A 13,215-nucleotide genomic window follows, 5' to 3' on the forward strand; every position below is an offset into this window, starting at 1 on the left:
TTTCCAGATCCTTCATTTTACAAATTAGGAAATGAGCCAGGATTACAACTCATCCTCTCAACTGCCAAGCCCTGTGCTCTTTCAGCCTCATCAACTGCCTCTTGGATTGAATTGTTTATTTTCCAGGTGATTTCTGCATATTATTATGTGTGTGTGTGTGTGTGTGTATGTGTGTGTGTGTGTGTGTCAGGGTGCGTGTGTGTGTTTATGTGTATGGTTTTTAGGACTTTATAACCTTGTCCAATTACAGAAACGTATTTTATGTAGAAGAAAGAGGAGATGACAAAGTATAAATTAAAGGGAGAATTTTATCTTCCTCTTCTCTTTATTAATGTTATTATCATTAAGAAACAAAATGGTACACAGAAGACAAGGGGCCATAAAATTATCATATGAAACCTGTCTCTTGGAATAATCTCTTTCCAGACTCCACTTAGAGATCATTATCTTGGCTACTGAGACAACGTGTGTGTCTGTAACGTGCATTCAATGTATTTAGGCGAGAGACTTTGCACGTGTCTCTAATGAAAGGGAAAGGGGGCAGGGTGGGGGCCTCTGGGGAGGAGATCTACAGTGAAGGGGAGGGAAATGGGCTTCTAGCAGAGGAGGCAGGTGGAAAGAGGGAGGGGTCTGTGCGCCCGCAGAGTCGCCAGGCGTCCTGCGAGTTGTCTCCGCTGGGAGGGGCGAGGCTGTCACTTGCCAGGGCTCGAGGAGCCCGAGCGCGGCTTGGAGAACTTGGCCCCGCGCAGCGCCTGGTCACTGACTCTCCTCTGGGGACTGCAGAGAAGCAGGACCTCGGGCCATGGGTGAGTGCGCGGGCGGGCGCGGACACTTCGCCCAAAGGCTCGGCCTCGGGAATGAGCATTATAGAAAGAAAATGAATGTTCCTTGGCCTCAGACTGCGTCCCTCCCAGCTCTGTTCCCCCCGCGCCCCGCGCCCCCAGCCCTCTTGTCTCTGGACTTTTTCTCTGGGAGCGAGGCGATGGCTATGGGTGGCACCTGGAGGTGAGGGAGGGTGCCCGACTGTTTACAGTGAGTCAGGAGGGTGGGAGGCTGCGCCTGGGCGCTGGTCCTCTGCGCCGGCCCCACGACCCAAGCCTGGGGGTCCAGTCTACTGTGCTTGGGGCAGTATTTGGGAAATAAAGAAAGACTAAGAGACCCAGGATCCGAATGGCGAGCGGGTTACAGGGAGATCTCTGTCCTCCCGAGTTCCCACGTTTTCATGTTCTCTTTGGGGAGCAAGTTGAAACGGGGCACGAGAAATGGAAACTTCCTAAAACTTCCACTTGGTACAGGTTTGAGCAGAGGAAGGTGCTGGGGCAGGGCCAGACTGTGGACAATTTCTAGTCCCTCTCCAAACGAGGTGCCCATTTGCGCAATAGGTTTGAGGTTGAGGCCGAAGGCTGATTCTTCCTAAATTCGACCTGGGTAAACAGCGTGGTTAAAAGGGCGTCTACAGTGGCTCGGGTCACTGGATGGTGGAGTTCGGCGCAGTTCAGCTTCGCTCAAGTTTCCAGGCAGGGTTCGCTTATTCGGTGTTTAGCGGAGGCAGCTTGGAACAGCTCCAGGAATGTGATTGTGTGTGGCGGAGGGGAGGAAGAACTGGGTGTGAAATAGCCGATTCAAACCCACCGCTAAGACGCAGGGTCCCACGAGTCACCTCGAAGAGCGAGGGAGAGGCTGGGGAGGAGAAAGCACTCGCCATCCCTGGACTGGAGCATCCACAGGCGCAGGGGCGATGCTGCTCTTGCGCGGTTACCGGCTACGTTCAGCCCTCAGCCCGAGTTACTCTTCCAACCCCAGCGCGCTCACTTCTTCCAGCCAAGTCCACTGGGCGCCCCTCCCCCTTGCTTCTCCCTTGTCCTTTGTTGTGGGGGATTTCTTCAAGAGTAAAAGAGGCCTTAGGGACTTACGTGCTCGGCTTGAAATTCCTAAATTCCCACAGGCTCAAGGGTTAGGGGATGCTTTGACTACTAATCATGGAGTTTATAGACAGTAGCCAACTTGGAAGAAAGGAAAAAAGAGAAAGCTGAGGACATTTTTGCCTATGAATGTTAGCTGTGATCAAGACATTCATAGTCTCTTCTTGCTTGACCCTTGGAAGAGTCTTAGAAGGACCCATTTTAGGACCTTTGTATAAACAGCGTTGGAAATGGTCTTAAGAAGGACTGTCTTTAAATGTTTTCTGAAAAGGAAGGAGTATTTTCAGGTTAAAAAAGAAAGATAAAACATTTTCCCAAGTGTGGCAGAGAGTATTTCGGGCTCTTTTTTTTATTTGGTTGTTAAGTGTTGTGTTCCATTGGAAAGACAGGTCCGGAATATTTTTAATTTTTCTCCTAAACGCAACACTTACTGTTCTACTTGAGCCTATAAACTCTTGTTTATATGCTCACACAGGAGAAAAGCTGTCATAAATGGAAAGTCAAAATAATTGACTTGATGTAATCTATTCATTAGCTCTATTAAAAGCATTACGATGCCATTTGGATCCAACATAATAAAATGTCCGGAAAGAATTACATAATTTACCCTTTTAACCTCAAGTTCGAGAGGACTGACTGTCAAAGGTAAGGTATTCATAATTTCAAAGTTAATTATTTCTTTAATTTCCATTTCCATACTATAGTGAAAACAATTTGTCCTGGATTTTTGCTTCAATGCTCATGGATAATTATCAATCATCCCTCATTATAGGAAGGTGCTGTTGTGTGGGATGGTGTGGAGTTAACAACTCAGTTGTCAGGATCCAAAGCTTGGTCTGTAACTCTTAGAAGTTTTCTTTCCTATCTGTAATCTGAGAGATACCTAAAATTTGTCTGTTCCTTCTTCTGCCAGAAGTAGATTACATTTTTCCTATTGTAATTGAGGTCACCAAAAACTCGTGTAGTCAGGGGCCTAGTAGGAGAGATTAAAAATATTCCTTAACTCTCTTTAGGTGGAGGTAGGGGAAGCAAGTGAGGAAGCCAGAGGTGAGGGAAATAGAGAAAAGAACAGGCCTGTAGCAAGGGAGAGTGAGGGCATAAAGCCAGAACTCAGGACAGAGATTCAAGTATGCAGTCCAGAGAGTAGGAAGAGCCAATAAGTAGCAAGGGGCAAAACGGGGAAAGCAGGAAGGAAGTGCATAGGGGAAACAGAAAACGTTTGGCCACTTAAGGCCATATCTCTCCTCTTCCTTTTAATTTACATATGAAAAACAAAACTTCGCTACTTAGAACCTCAGCTATTTAGTGGTAGTAGGGATGGTAGGGAGTTTAGCATTGAAGTCCAAATTGCTATGATAAGAGGGAAAAACAGGGTAGGAGAATGCTAGATTGCACCAACAAATGGAATCCAGTTTTTTTGTTTTTGTTTTTTGTTTTATTTTGTTTTTCCTGGTATAATGACAACCAAACTTTATCACTTAAAGGAAGATAGTGTTATGGGGATGAATGTAGCAATCAATTCTCATTTGTCTTAGAAGAAGAAATCTGAACTCTAGCACTGTGGAAGAATGAGAGTAATTGGCTAATCAAATATTCTGAATAATTTATAGTCCTTCATATCCATAATGCACAAGGCTGATTGTAAAAAAAAAAAAAGTTATTTGCAAAGTAGGCAATTGCAATTTTGGCATCTCTTCCTTTTGTTGTTTGATTTCCTCATTGATGCCCTCGGCTTCTCTAGGTATGGAGCAGGGTTTTCCCTCCACTCCAAAATTTTACTCTGCAGAAAGGAGGCAAGAACATAGTTCATACTAAAAAAAAACTGCAGGGCTAACACATTGCTAAGAGTACTTACATTTCAACTTCAAGTTGAATTTTAACCTGCAAATCTCTACTTGTGGAATTTCAGGCCCCATTGGAAAGATAGGTCAGGAATATTTTTAATTTTTCTCCTGAACACAACACTTACTATTCTACTTGACCACATATATATCACTATGAGACTGTTAATGACTGTTTTGTTTAAAAAATGATGTTGAATATGATTTAATTTGACAGATACTATGAAACGTTTAATGGGAGTGGTACTGAACCTGTCTTGGAGGAATGTGAAACATTTGGAAGGGAAGTGGTTCTAGGTAGAATGAGGAGCTCCTTTTCAAGGCAGTAAGGAGGTGAGTTTGGGGAACAGTAGGACATGGAGCTGGATTGACAGGATGGGATTTGATTTTGGAGAGCCTTTAAAAGCAATGAGAGGAATTTAGAATTTACATGATAGGAAGTAGGGTGCCTTAGAAGGTTTTTGAGCAGGGAAGACATAATGAGATTAGTGAAAATGTTGTTTAAAACAGAATTAGTTGGAGAGGACAGACCCAGTTGTCACAGTAATCCTGGGGTAATATGATATATGTCTAAACCAGTTTTGGGAATAATAATATATTATATATATGATATGATAATAATAGAATATGATATATGTCTAAGCCAGTGGAACTGGAGAGCAAAAGATGGATGAGAGATAAGTCAAGTGAAAAAACTATAAAATTAGGCAATGGAGCAATAAGAGAATGAATACAATATTTTGTCTAGAAATTTGAAATCTTGAAGACTGGGGAAGTAGTGGGTTCCTTGATAGAATATTTAAAGGATAAACCAGATGGTTTACTTTCTGCATACTTTGGACGAAAAATTAATTTCATATTTTAAATATTAAGAAGTGATAGCAAGCCTGGGTGCGGTGGCTCACGCCTATAATCTCAACACTTTGGGAGGCAGAACGAGGTGGGTGGATCAGTTGAAGCCAGGTGTTTGAGACCAACCTGAGTAACATAGTGAGACTGTCTCTACTAAAATTACAAACATTAGCCGGGCGTGGTGGCACACGCCTGTAATCCCAGCTACTTGGGAAGCTGAAGCTCGAGAATTACTTGAACCCATGAGGCAGAGGTTGCAGTGAGCCGAGATCATGCCATTACACTCCAGCCTGGACAATAGAGAGAGACTCAGTCTCAAACAAAAAGAAAACAAACAAACAAAAAAAGAAGTAACAGCAAGACATCCAAACACAAATATTTAGTATGTCAGGAACACCTGAGAATTTGATCAAAACACAGAACAAAAAGGAAAACAAAGATGAAAGGGTTACCAACCTTTAGTGAGAGGAAAATCCATGAACTGAATTATCTATTTGAAAGTGTGAGTATAAGGAGTACTGGTTGAGGTACAGGGAGGGGAAAGGATAAATCCTGTTTGACTGAAGAAGGACCCCCACTACATGATATGTACTAAATGCCCTAACATGAGAACAGTGAAATGTGATAACTTAAACATTCCGTGTTAGATTTGAGAGTCTACACATTTTGACAAGAGAAAAATATCAAATGGAAATATTTTGCTCTTACTCAATTTGAGTAACAATGGAGTTGGTTAAGTATCTGTAAAATTGTTTACAAATTCAGACAAAGAATAATGACACACAGTATTGTCTTGAGCTCATAACTTTTTTCAGGTAAACTATGACACCCTCGAGACAGTTATGAACAAAGGTACAAGAGCCAAGGTTTGAAATAGGAGAAGCAGATGATAATCTCTTATGTCTTTGAATGGGTTCTATAAATCTTTGGGATCCTGCTTCCTCATTTGTTTGATGAGAGGATTGGGCAAGGTTCTGCAAATTTATGTAGCTCAGCTCTTGATCCAGTAATCATTAGAGAAAAAAAAAAAACACGTAAAGAAGGTAAGATTAAGCTATTTCCATTAAGCAAATCAAGAACACTTTTATGATGCTAGAGAACTGGATAATACTTTTGATCATTTGGCTTCCAGTGTGTTATTTTCCTTACGAAATCACAAGGTCTGATAAGAGTCCCAAACTCAGCAGAAAAAGATAAAACTCATGTTCTAAGCATTTATTGCTGCATAAAATGATCTCCCAAACTAGTGGATTAAAACAACAACGTATTATTGTCATTCATGGTTCTGCGGGCTGACTGTCTGCTGAGCAATCCTCATTTGAAGTTTCCTGCCTTGGAAGCCTGATGGCAGTAGGGGATTTAGCCATCTGAAGACAGGATTGGACTAGTCGTCCAAGAGAGCTCACATATATAGCTGGCAGTTGATGCCAGCTGTTGACTATGAGTTTAACTGTCCTGAAGTGGCTTGGGTTTTCCACAAAATGATGACTAGGTTCCAAGAGGTGGCATCGCAAGAATGAATGTTCCAAAAAACCCAAGCAGAAGCTGCAAAGATTCTTATGATCTAGCATCAGAAATCCCAGGACATCGCTTTTCCTTGATGTGAGGAGCAGCCTGCTCATACAAGGAAAGGAGAAATTGAGGGTAGCCGACTAACTGATTTAATTCCTAAAAGAGCTGTCTTGTTAAGTGTACTTCACATTGGGTTTACAACTGAAAACTCAGTACAAGTTCTGAGAAAAACATATGATTAAAGACTAAATTTTTAATTAGAAACATGAAGAAATCTAAACAGTCACACTAAAATTTCACAGCAAAACATTTGAGTGTGGAAATTCATGCCTGGGTGGAAATGTGTTGGTAGAATACTGGGATAAGCTCTACTCAAAATAGTTTCAAATAAAATCAGCTAATCTTTCTTATTTTCCCTTGAATCTGAAGTTTCTAAGGCTACTGTAAAGTACTGTTCATTTTATTTAGAAAAGAGTTGGTCATAAGTTGGAATGTAGGTCAATTTGCATAAATCCTTTGCTCAATATCCTCTTGTCACAATCAACTAGATACTTTGTAGTGAACTGTTTAAGAGCTTGCTTTATTTTTTCAAGAATGTGTTAGTTTTACAAAGTACAAAATTTGAATTGGTATAATGTCACTAAAGGCTTCATCATACTTTTCTTTTGAAGAGATGTATTTAACTAACTAAGGTTCCACTTAACAAACTCTTCATGTAAATCTCTTTTTATTATTAATAATTTTATCTGGCAAAGTTAGAGCTGTCTCTGTGATTACAAAAAATCGAGGCCTTTCTCCCAGATAAATGAAAAACAAAGAAAAATTAGGGTAAATGAGATGGGTTTAAACTCCAGGACAGAATTAGTTTCAACCTAGAAATTTAGAGGCCTTAAAAAATATTAGTTCATTATTGTGTTTCAGCTTATTTAACTTGAGGTCATTCTATTTTCAACTGTTTGACAAGAGATGAGGAGATGAGGGTAAATATTGCAAAGCCGGACACTCGATGCTCATTGTCCATGCTATAGCAAGCAAACAAAACCATATCCCAATGACAAGTGAAGCCTTGACCTGTATGAATGACATAACCAGAATAATGTGTTAATTCTAGAAAGTAGTATCATAAAACAAATTTTTTTAGTTTAATATATTCACTATTTATTTTAAGATATGTAAGGTATGCTTAAATAATATACAGTAATAACAAAATAAATATCTCTTGCTAGTTGTATAAACTTCCTTATTGTAGAACCTCTAATTTTATTGTCCAGCTAGAATACCTTAAGGCATATATTAAATACTGATTCCTGGGTCCCAACTCCCAAGACTCAGATTCAGAGGGCTTGGGTTTGAGAGCTGGACCTGAAATTTTAACATGTAATCCTACTGATGATGAGGCAGGAAGTCCGGGGCGTGTAACGAGAACAACTGACTCCAGAATGCCTTTCTTCTAAGCTGACTTAGCCACTCATTACAGCTGTTATTCCTTCACTTGTATCACTAATATACAGGCATACCCTGTGTTATTGAACCTCACTGTATTGTGCTTCGTAGATACTGTGCTTTTTTTTTTTTTTTTTTTTTTTTTTTTTTTTTTTTTTTTTACAAATTGAAAGGATCAAGGAGTGATTTCCACTTCCAAGTCTTATTCTTAAAGAACTATATTTCATAAGGTAATAGCTGCCATACATAGTGATTCCTCTAATGGATCTGGACAAAGTCAGTTGAAAACTCTCTGGAAAGAATTCACCATTCTAGATGCCATTAAGAACATTCATGATTCACAGGAGGAGATCAAATATCAGTATTAATAGGAGTTTGGAATACTTTGAGATCAGTCTTCATGGATAACCTAGAGAGGCTTAAGCCTTCAGTGGAGGAAGAAACTGCAGATGTGGTAGAAATAGCAAGAGAACTAGAATTAGAAGTGGAGCCTGAAGATGTGACTGAATTGCTGCAATATCATATGAAACTTGAATAGATGAGAAGCTGCTTTCTTTGGATGAATAATGAAAGTGGTTCCTTAAAATGGAATTTACCTCTGGTGAAGATGTAATGATATTGTTGAAATGACAACAAAGGTTTTAGAATATTACATAAGCTTAGTTGATAAAGCAGCAGTAGGATTTACTCCAATTTTGTAAGTTCTACTGTGAGTAAAACGCTAACCAACAGCATCACATGCTACAGAGAAATCTTTCATGAAAGGAAGAGTCAATTGATGCAGCAATTATATTGCCTTAAAATAAGACAAATGCAATTCATTATCTTATTGTAAGAAACTTCCCAGCCACCTTCAGCAATCACCACCCAGATCAGTCAGCAGCCATCAACAGGGAGGCAAGGCCCTCCACCAGCAAAAAGATTATGACTTGCTGAAGATTCAGATGATTGTAAGCATTTTTTTTTTTTTTTTTTTAGCAATAAAGTGTTTTAAAATTAAGGTATATACATTGGGGGTTTTTTTTTAGACATAATGCTATTGTGTACTTTATAGAATTTAGCATAGTGTAAACATAACTTTTATATGCACTGGAAAATAAAAAATTCATGTGACTTGCTCTATTGTGATGTTCGCTTTATTGCAGTTGTTTAGAACCCAACCCCAAACACCTCTAAGGCATGTCTGCATTATTTTTATCTTCTAATCCTGGTCCTAATATTACCAAGAGCTACCTCTTGGAATTACTATTACATTTCTGTTTCATTTCACTACTAAACTTACTAAGTTTCTATAGTTGCTGTCTCTTCTTTTTCATCAGTCACTAATCAACCTTTTTGGGTGATGTTCTCCAGAGTTCACTGAAACCCCTCCCCTGAAAGGTACTAATAACCTCCTGTCTCATAGCTTCAGTGTCATTTATGTTTATGTATCTCTCAAATCTGCGTATCTATGCCTGTCAGCCTCAATAGGTTCAAAACTCTCCTTTCTCTCTAATATCTATCTTGGAAAGATGTTTGTAGAAAATTAATGGATATTGGAAAAGCAATGTGAATATAATAAATATTGCATATATTATTACATTTGTACACACTGCTAGGAAAATGTGGTAAAGCTTCAAGTATGTTGCACAAATGCCTGGAGTTCAGTAAACACTGCATCTGATGAAAGTCTAGCTTTCTTTTCTGTCTCTCTGTGTCTACTATGTCAGCTGTTTCCTCCTTGCATTATAGTTATTTGTGAATGTGTACTGTTTCCTTACTTGGGGTCATGTCCAGACATTGAAGGCAACAACATTTAGACAATTGACAAAGAAATCAACAAATACTCTCATCATCAAGCTATTTGCCTTTGACTGCCTACTTTGCTAACTCAGAAAGATAAAAAAACACAAAATTTAAAAAGTATAATGTATTTAATATTGATCATTGCAGGAGACAGGAAAGAAGGCAAAACTATGGAATGAGTGTATCTGTTCAGAATAGGGTGTAGAAAACAGTTGTGGGAGGGAGTCAACATTAGACCAAAGGCCCTCGTGAAAGAAACACTAAGACAAGAAGGATCTAGAATATTAAGGCAAGAAGGACTTTTCAGCTGAAAAGTAGATGAGACAGAGTTAGTGCACGTTCAGAAGAATCAAAGAAAAAAAAAGAGTTTTAAGAAATGAGTGACCTACATTATTCAGTGCAACAGAAAGAACAGAAAGGAATACAATATATTTTGTTTTAAGGGTTTTTTCATTTATATCAGCGTATTGAAATCAAAGCATTTTTAATAAAGGAGTGAAGATACAAGTCTGCTCTCATAGACCAGATTACAAGGACTAGAAAAAAAAGAAGAAAAATAAGGAAGAAAGAGAGGAGGGAGAGAGGGGAGGGAAAGAGAAAAGGAGGGAGGGTGGGAGGAAATTTGGATGGATCCAAGGTCAAGCAAAGATTTTTGTTGGGTAGGAAAGAATTGTTTCATGATATCAGAAGGGGAATGATCCAAGGGAAAGGCAGAGACTGAAAATGCGGTGGAATAGCAGAATCCCTCAGCAAGTTACTACAGAATGATCTAATGATACACATTTACTATTTAAATGTGACTTCAAAAGTTAAACTAAGAATGTTTGATGGCATTTGAGTTTTTTAAATGATAAGATATGCTTCTTGACTGTTCTAAATTGCGATATAATACAGTATGTCTAGTAAAGCTGGTGTTGGTGTGCATCTGTTCTGAAAACTGTATTGTTCATTTTTCTTGTATTTTATTTACAGAGACTATTTATATCTTCATGTATTTAGGAATATATAGATAAATACATGACCTATATTCAAACTGTGAAATGAATCAACAGAGATGAAGCATATTGTGGTTAAATAATCACTACACTAGGAGTCAGGAGATAATTGTTCTTATCCCAATAACTCAGCTATTATTGATCTGTGCTACCTTGGTCCTGAGGTATAAGCAAAGGGTGTGGATTAAGTAGCCTGTAAGATTTCATTCAGCTCTAGATGCCTATAAACTAGTCAATCAATCAATTATATTGAGCCCCACATCCTCACCAAATTGTGAAGATGATATTCCCATAGCAGCAATTCTCAAAGCTGACAGATCTTTCTTTGTTAGTAATTCTTCTGTGTTTTCAACCCTGACTTTCTGACAGAGAAGACAACTAAGGCTTCAACCAGATTTGGGTATTTTTCTTTCTTCACGTCTTTAGATATTTTTTTCCCTTTATTAAGTGAAGATAAGAAAAAAATGGAAACAAAACAAATACCAAATATACAATATTACCAGGAATTATCTGAGACTTCCTTAGGCTACATGCACGTTACTTACGTGTAACTCATTATATATTATTAATATATTATTAATTAGTGAGGGAACTATTTGATGCATTTTAACATGTAAGTTTTTATGTTTTATGCTAACAACTCTAAACTTTTGGATTGCTCTTTACATCTCTCTCTTTTTCTGTGTGTGTGTGTGTGTGTGCACATGTGTGTGTTTGTGTGTAGGGAGTTCTTGTTTTTTTATTTTGATTGATTTGTTTCATTTTTATATATGTGAGTACAAGATAATGTTTTGTGTGGCTGTTACAATGAAATCATTTTACAAATCCTAGAAATTATTCATTTAAAAGGAATCATTTTACAAGTTCTAGAAATGATGTTTGTTCCATTGGCAATGTTATCTCCAGGTAAAAATGACCACCATGGTTAAATCCTAGTCTGTATGCCCGAAACAAATATATTGTGTTTTTTTAGAGAAATATCAGGGCATAAAACAGATCATATCTGATAAAATATAGCTCAGTGCTGGCTTATTCCTTTTGGGTGTAATATTTTTTGTTTGCTCTTTCTTTTATTAAGAAAAATACAGAAATATATAAAAGAAAAGTGCTGAAATGGAATTGTGCTTTCAAAAAATTTTGAAGACACAATATATTTAGTAGATAGTTTTTATTAACATAAGTCAACTATCTTTTTCCATCTAGATTTGAAGTGCAAATAATGAACTTCAACACTGGATACTCAGGGAATTTTCTGCATTCTTTTTTTTCAGTTTTCTTACTAAATAGTATAAAAGGATAAATATTCATAGGGATGTACTTGAGATATGAGATATGTTTGACAAGGTTATACATTTTGTCACTGTTTTACATATTTTTTCCCCTTCTAAAGAAAGATTTAGGCCAGGCATGGTGGCTACACCTATAATCCAAGCACTTTGGGAGGTCAAGGTGGGTGGATCATTTGAGGTCAGGAGTTCGAGACCAACCTGGCCAACATGGTGAAACTCCCTCTCTACTAAGAATACAAAAAAAAAAAAAAATAGCTGAGAGTGGTGGCAGGCACCTGTTATCCCAGCTACTCAGGAGACTGAGACAGGAGAATCGCTTGAACCCAGGAGGCAGAAGTTGCAATGAGATCGTGCTACTACACTCCAGCCTGGGCTACAAGAGTGTAATTACATATCAAAAAAAAAAAAAAAAAAAAAGGAAAGATAAAGAAAGAAAGATTTAAAAAGAAGAATGAAATTTTATTTGTTAGTTGTATATAAGAAAGCAAATTCCTCAAGTGAAAAAAGGCAGAGCAACTATTAATAAATATACGATTTGTAAATAGTTGGTTCTTTAGGTATAAAAGGCATAGAGATACCTACAAATATTAGTGTTATTAAATAATTTCATTCATTTCACAACAGTTACCTTAGGAGAAATCCCCTTACATCATATGATAAATGCATCCTGGTTTAAATCAGCTGACAGGTAAAGGGATACTCAACTCAAGAAATGTCAAATATTTAAAAATTCCAATGATAATTCACAAATCTCATTATATCATCTTAAGATCATTGTTGTGGCAGAATTTTTGTATATAGGACCACCAACAATTCCCTGGTTAAAAAAAAAAAAAAAAAAAAAAAAAAAAAACAAAAACGACTGCACCCTCAAAGCAGCCTTTTGAATTTATTTTAGTGTTGACTCGATTGAACAAGTATTTCTTAAGGGTCTACTGACGTGTCTATCCCATGCTCACCCTTGCTCTGCACATAATGACATAACGAAGGATGCAGGGTAAGTATAATTTCTGATTCTAAAGGATTGATGCTTTCATTGAGATATAAAACTTGCACAGAGAAATCTATTTAAAAAATTTGTAAGATACAGAGATCTAGATTAAATATAATCATTGGTAAAACCACTGGTCAGGAATGGAGGAGATCAGTGGAGGCTACAGTCATCAAGAGAAGCTTTCTGAATGAGTACCTTGCTGAGAAGCTGGAGGGTTTGTGACTTTTCCAGGAAGTAGGGATAGTAACGGTGTGGGAATAGCCCAAGAAGAACATGAAGAAAGCTATGGAGGAGGACAAGCATGCTCTGGGACCCATCGGAGTCTGCTTCCCCTCCAGGTCTCTTACAGTGAAATTTTTTTATGTCCCATGACCTCTGGAATGGGATATGAGGCCACACCCTAATGGAAATTGTAGAAACAATGTGAATACTAGTGCCTTGGTGGTGAGCAACGCAGGGGTTCTGCCAGCCCCTGCATCTTATCCTTCCTGTCCCCTGACCCTTACTCCAACTCTAAACCTTCTCACTGTCCTCACAGGGTCCTTAGAGACTGGTCCTGTTTGCTTTCTCTGTACTTCAACC

The 13,215-nt window shown here is 38.2% G+C and overlaps 1 protein-coding gene across 3 annotated transcripts in view; it reads left to right on the plus strand.

Moving 5' to 3' along the window:
• The first annotated feature begins 455 nt into the window (after positions 1-455).
• The window catches only part of GPM6A (glycoprotein M6A), a 369,495-nt gene continuing 356,735 nt past the window's right edge, over positions 456-13,215 (plus strand). For 2 of the 3 annotated variants that reach the window (XM_010384077.1, XM_010384078.1), the window contains exon 1: positions 456-806. Coding sequence is in view for 2 of the 3 variants with exons in the window: in XM_010384078.1 (XP_010382380.1) it covers positions 803-806 (4 nt within the window). In the remaining variant the exon portion in view is untranslated. The remainder of the gene's footprint in view (positions 807-13,215) is intronic. The other variant, XM_010384079.1, reaches the window with a different exon arrangement.

Source organism: Rhinopithecus roxellana, chromosome 2 (assembly GCF_007565055.1).
Source record: "Rhinopithecus roxellana isolate Shanxi Qingling chromosome 2, ASM756505v1, whole genome shotgun sequence".
NCBI lineage: Eukaryota > Metazoa > Chordata > Mammalia > Primates > Cercopithecidae > Rhinopithecus > Rhinopithecus roxellana.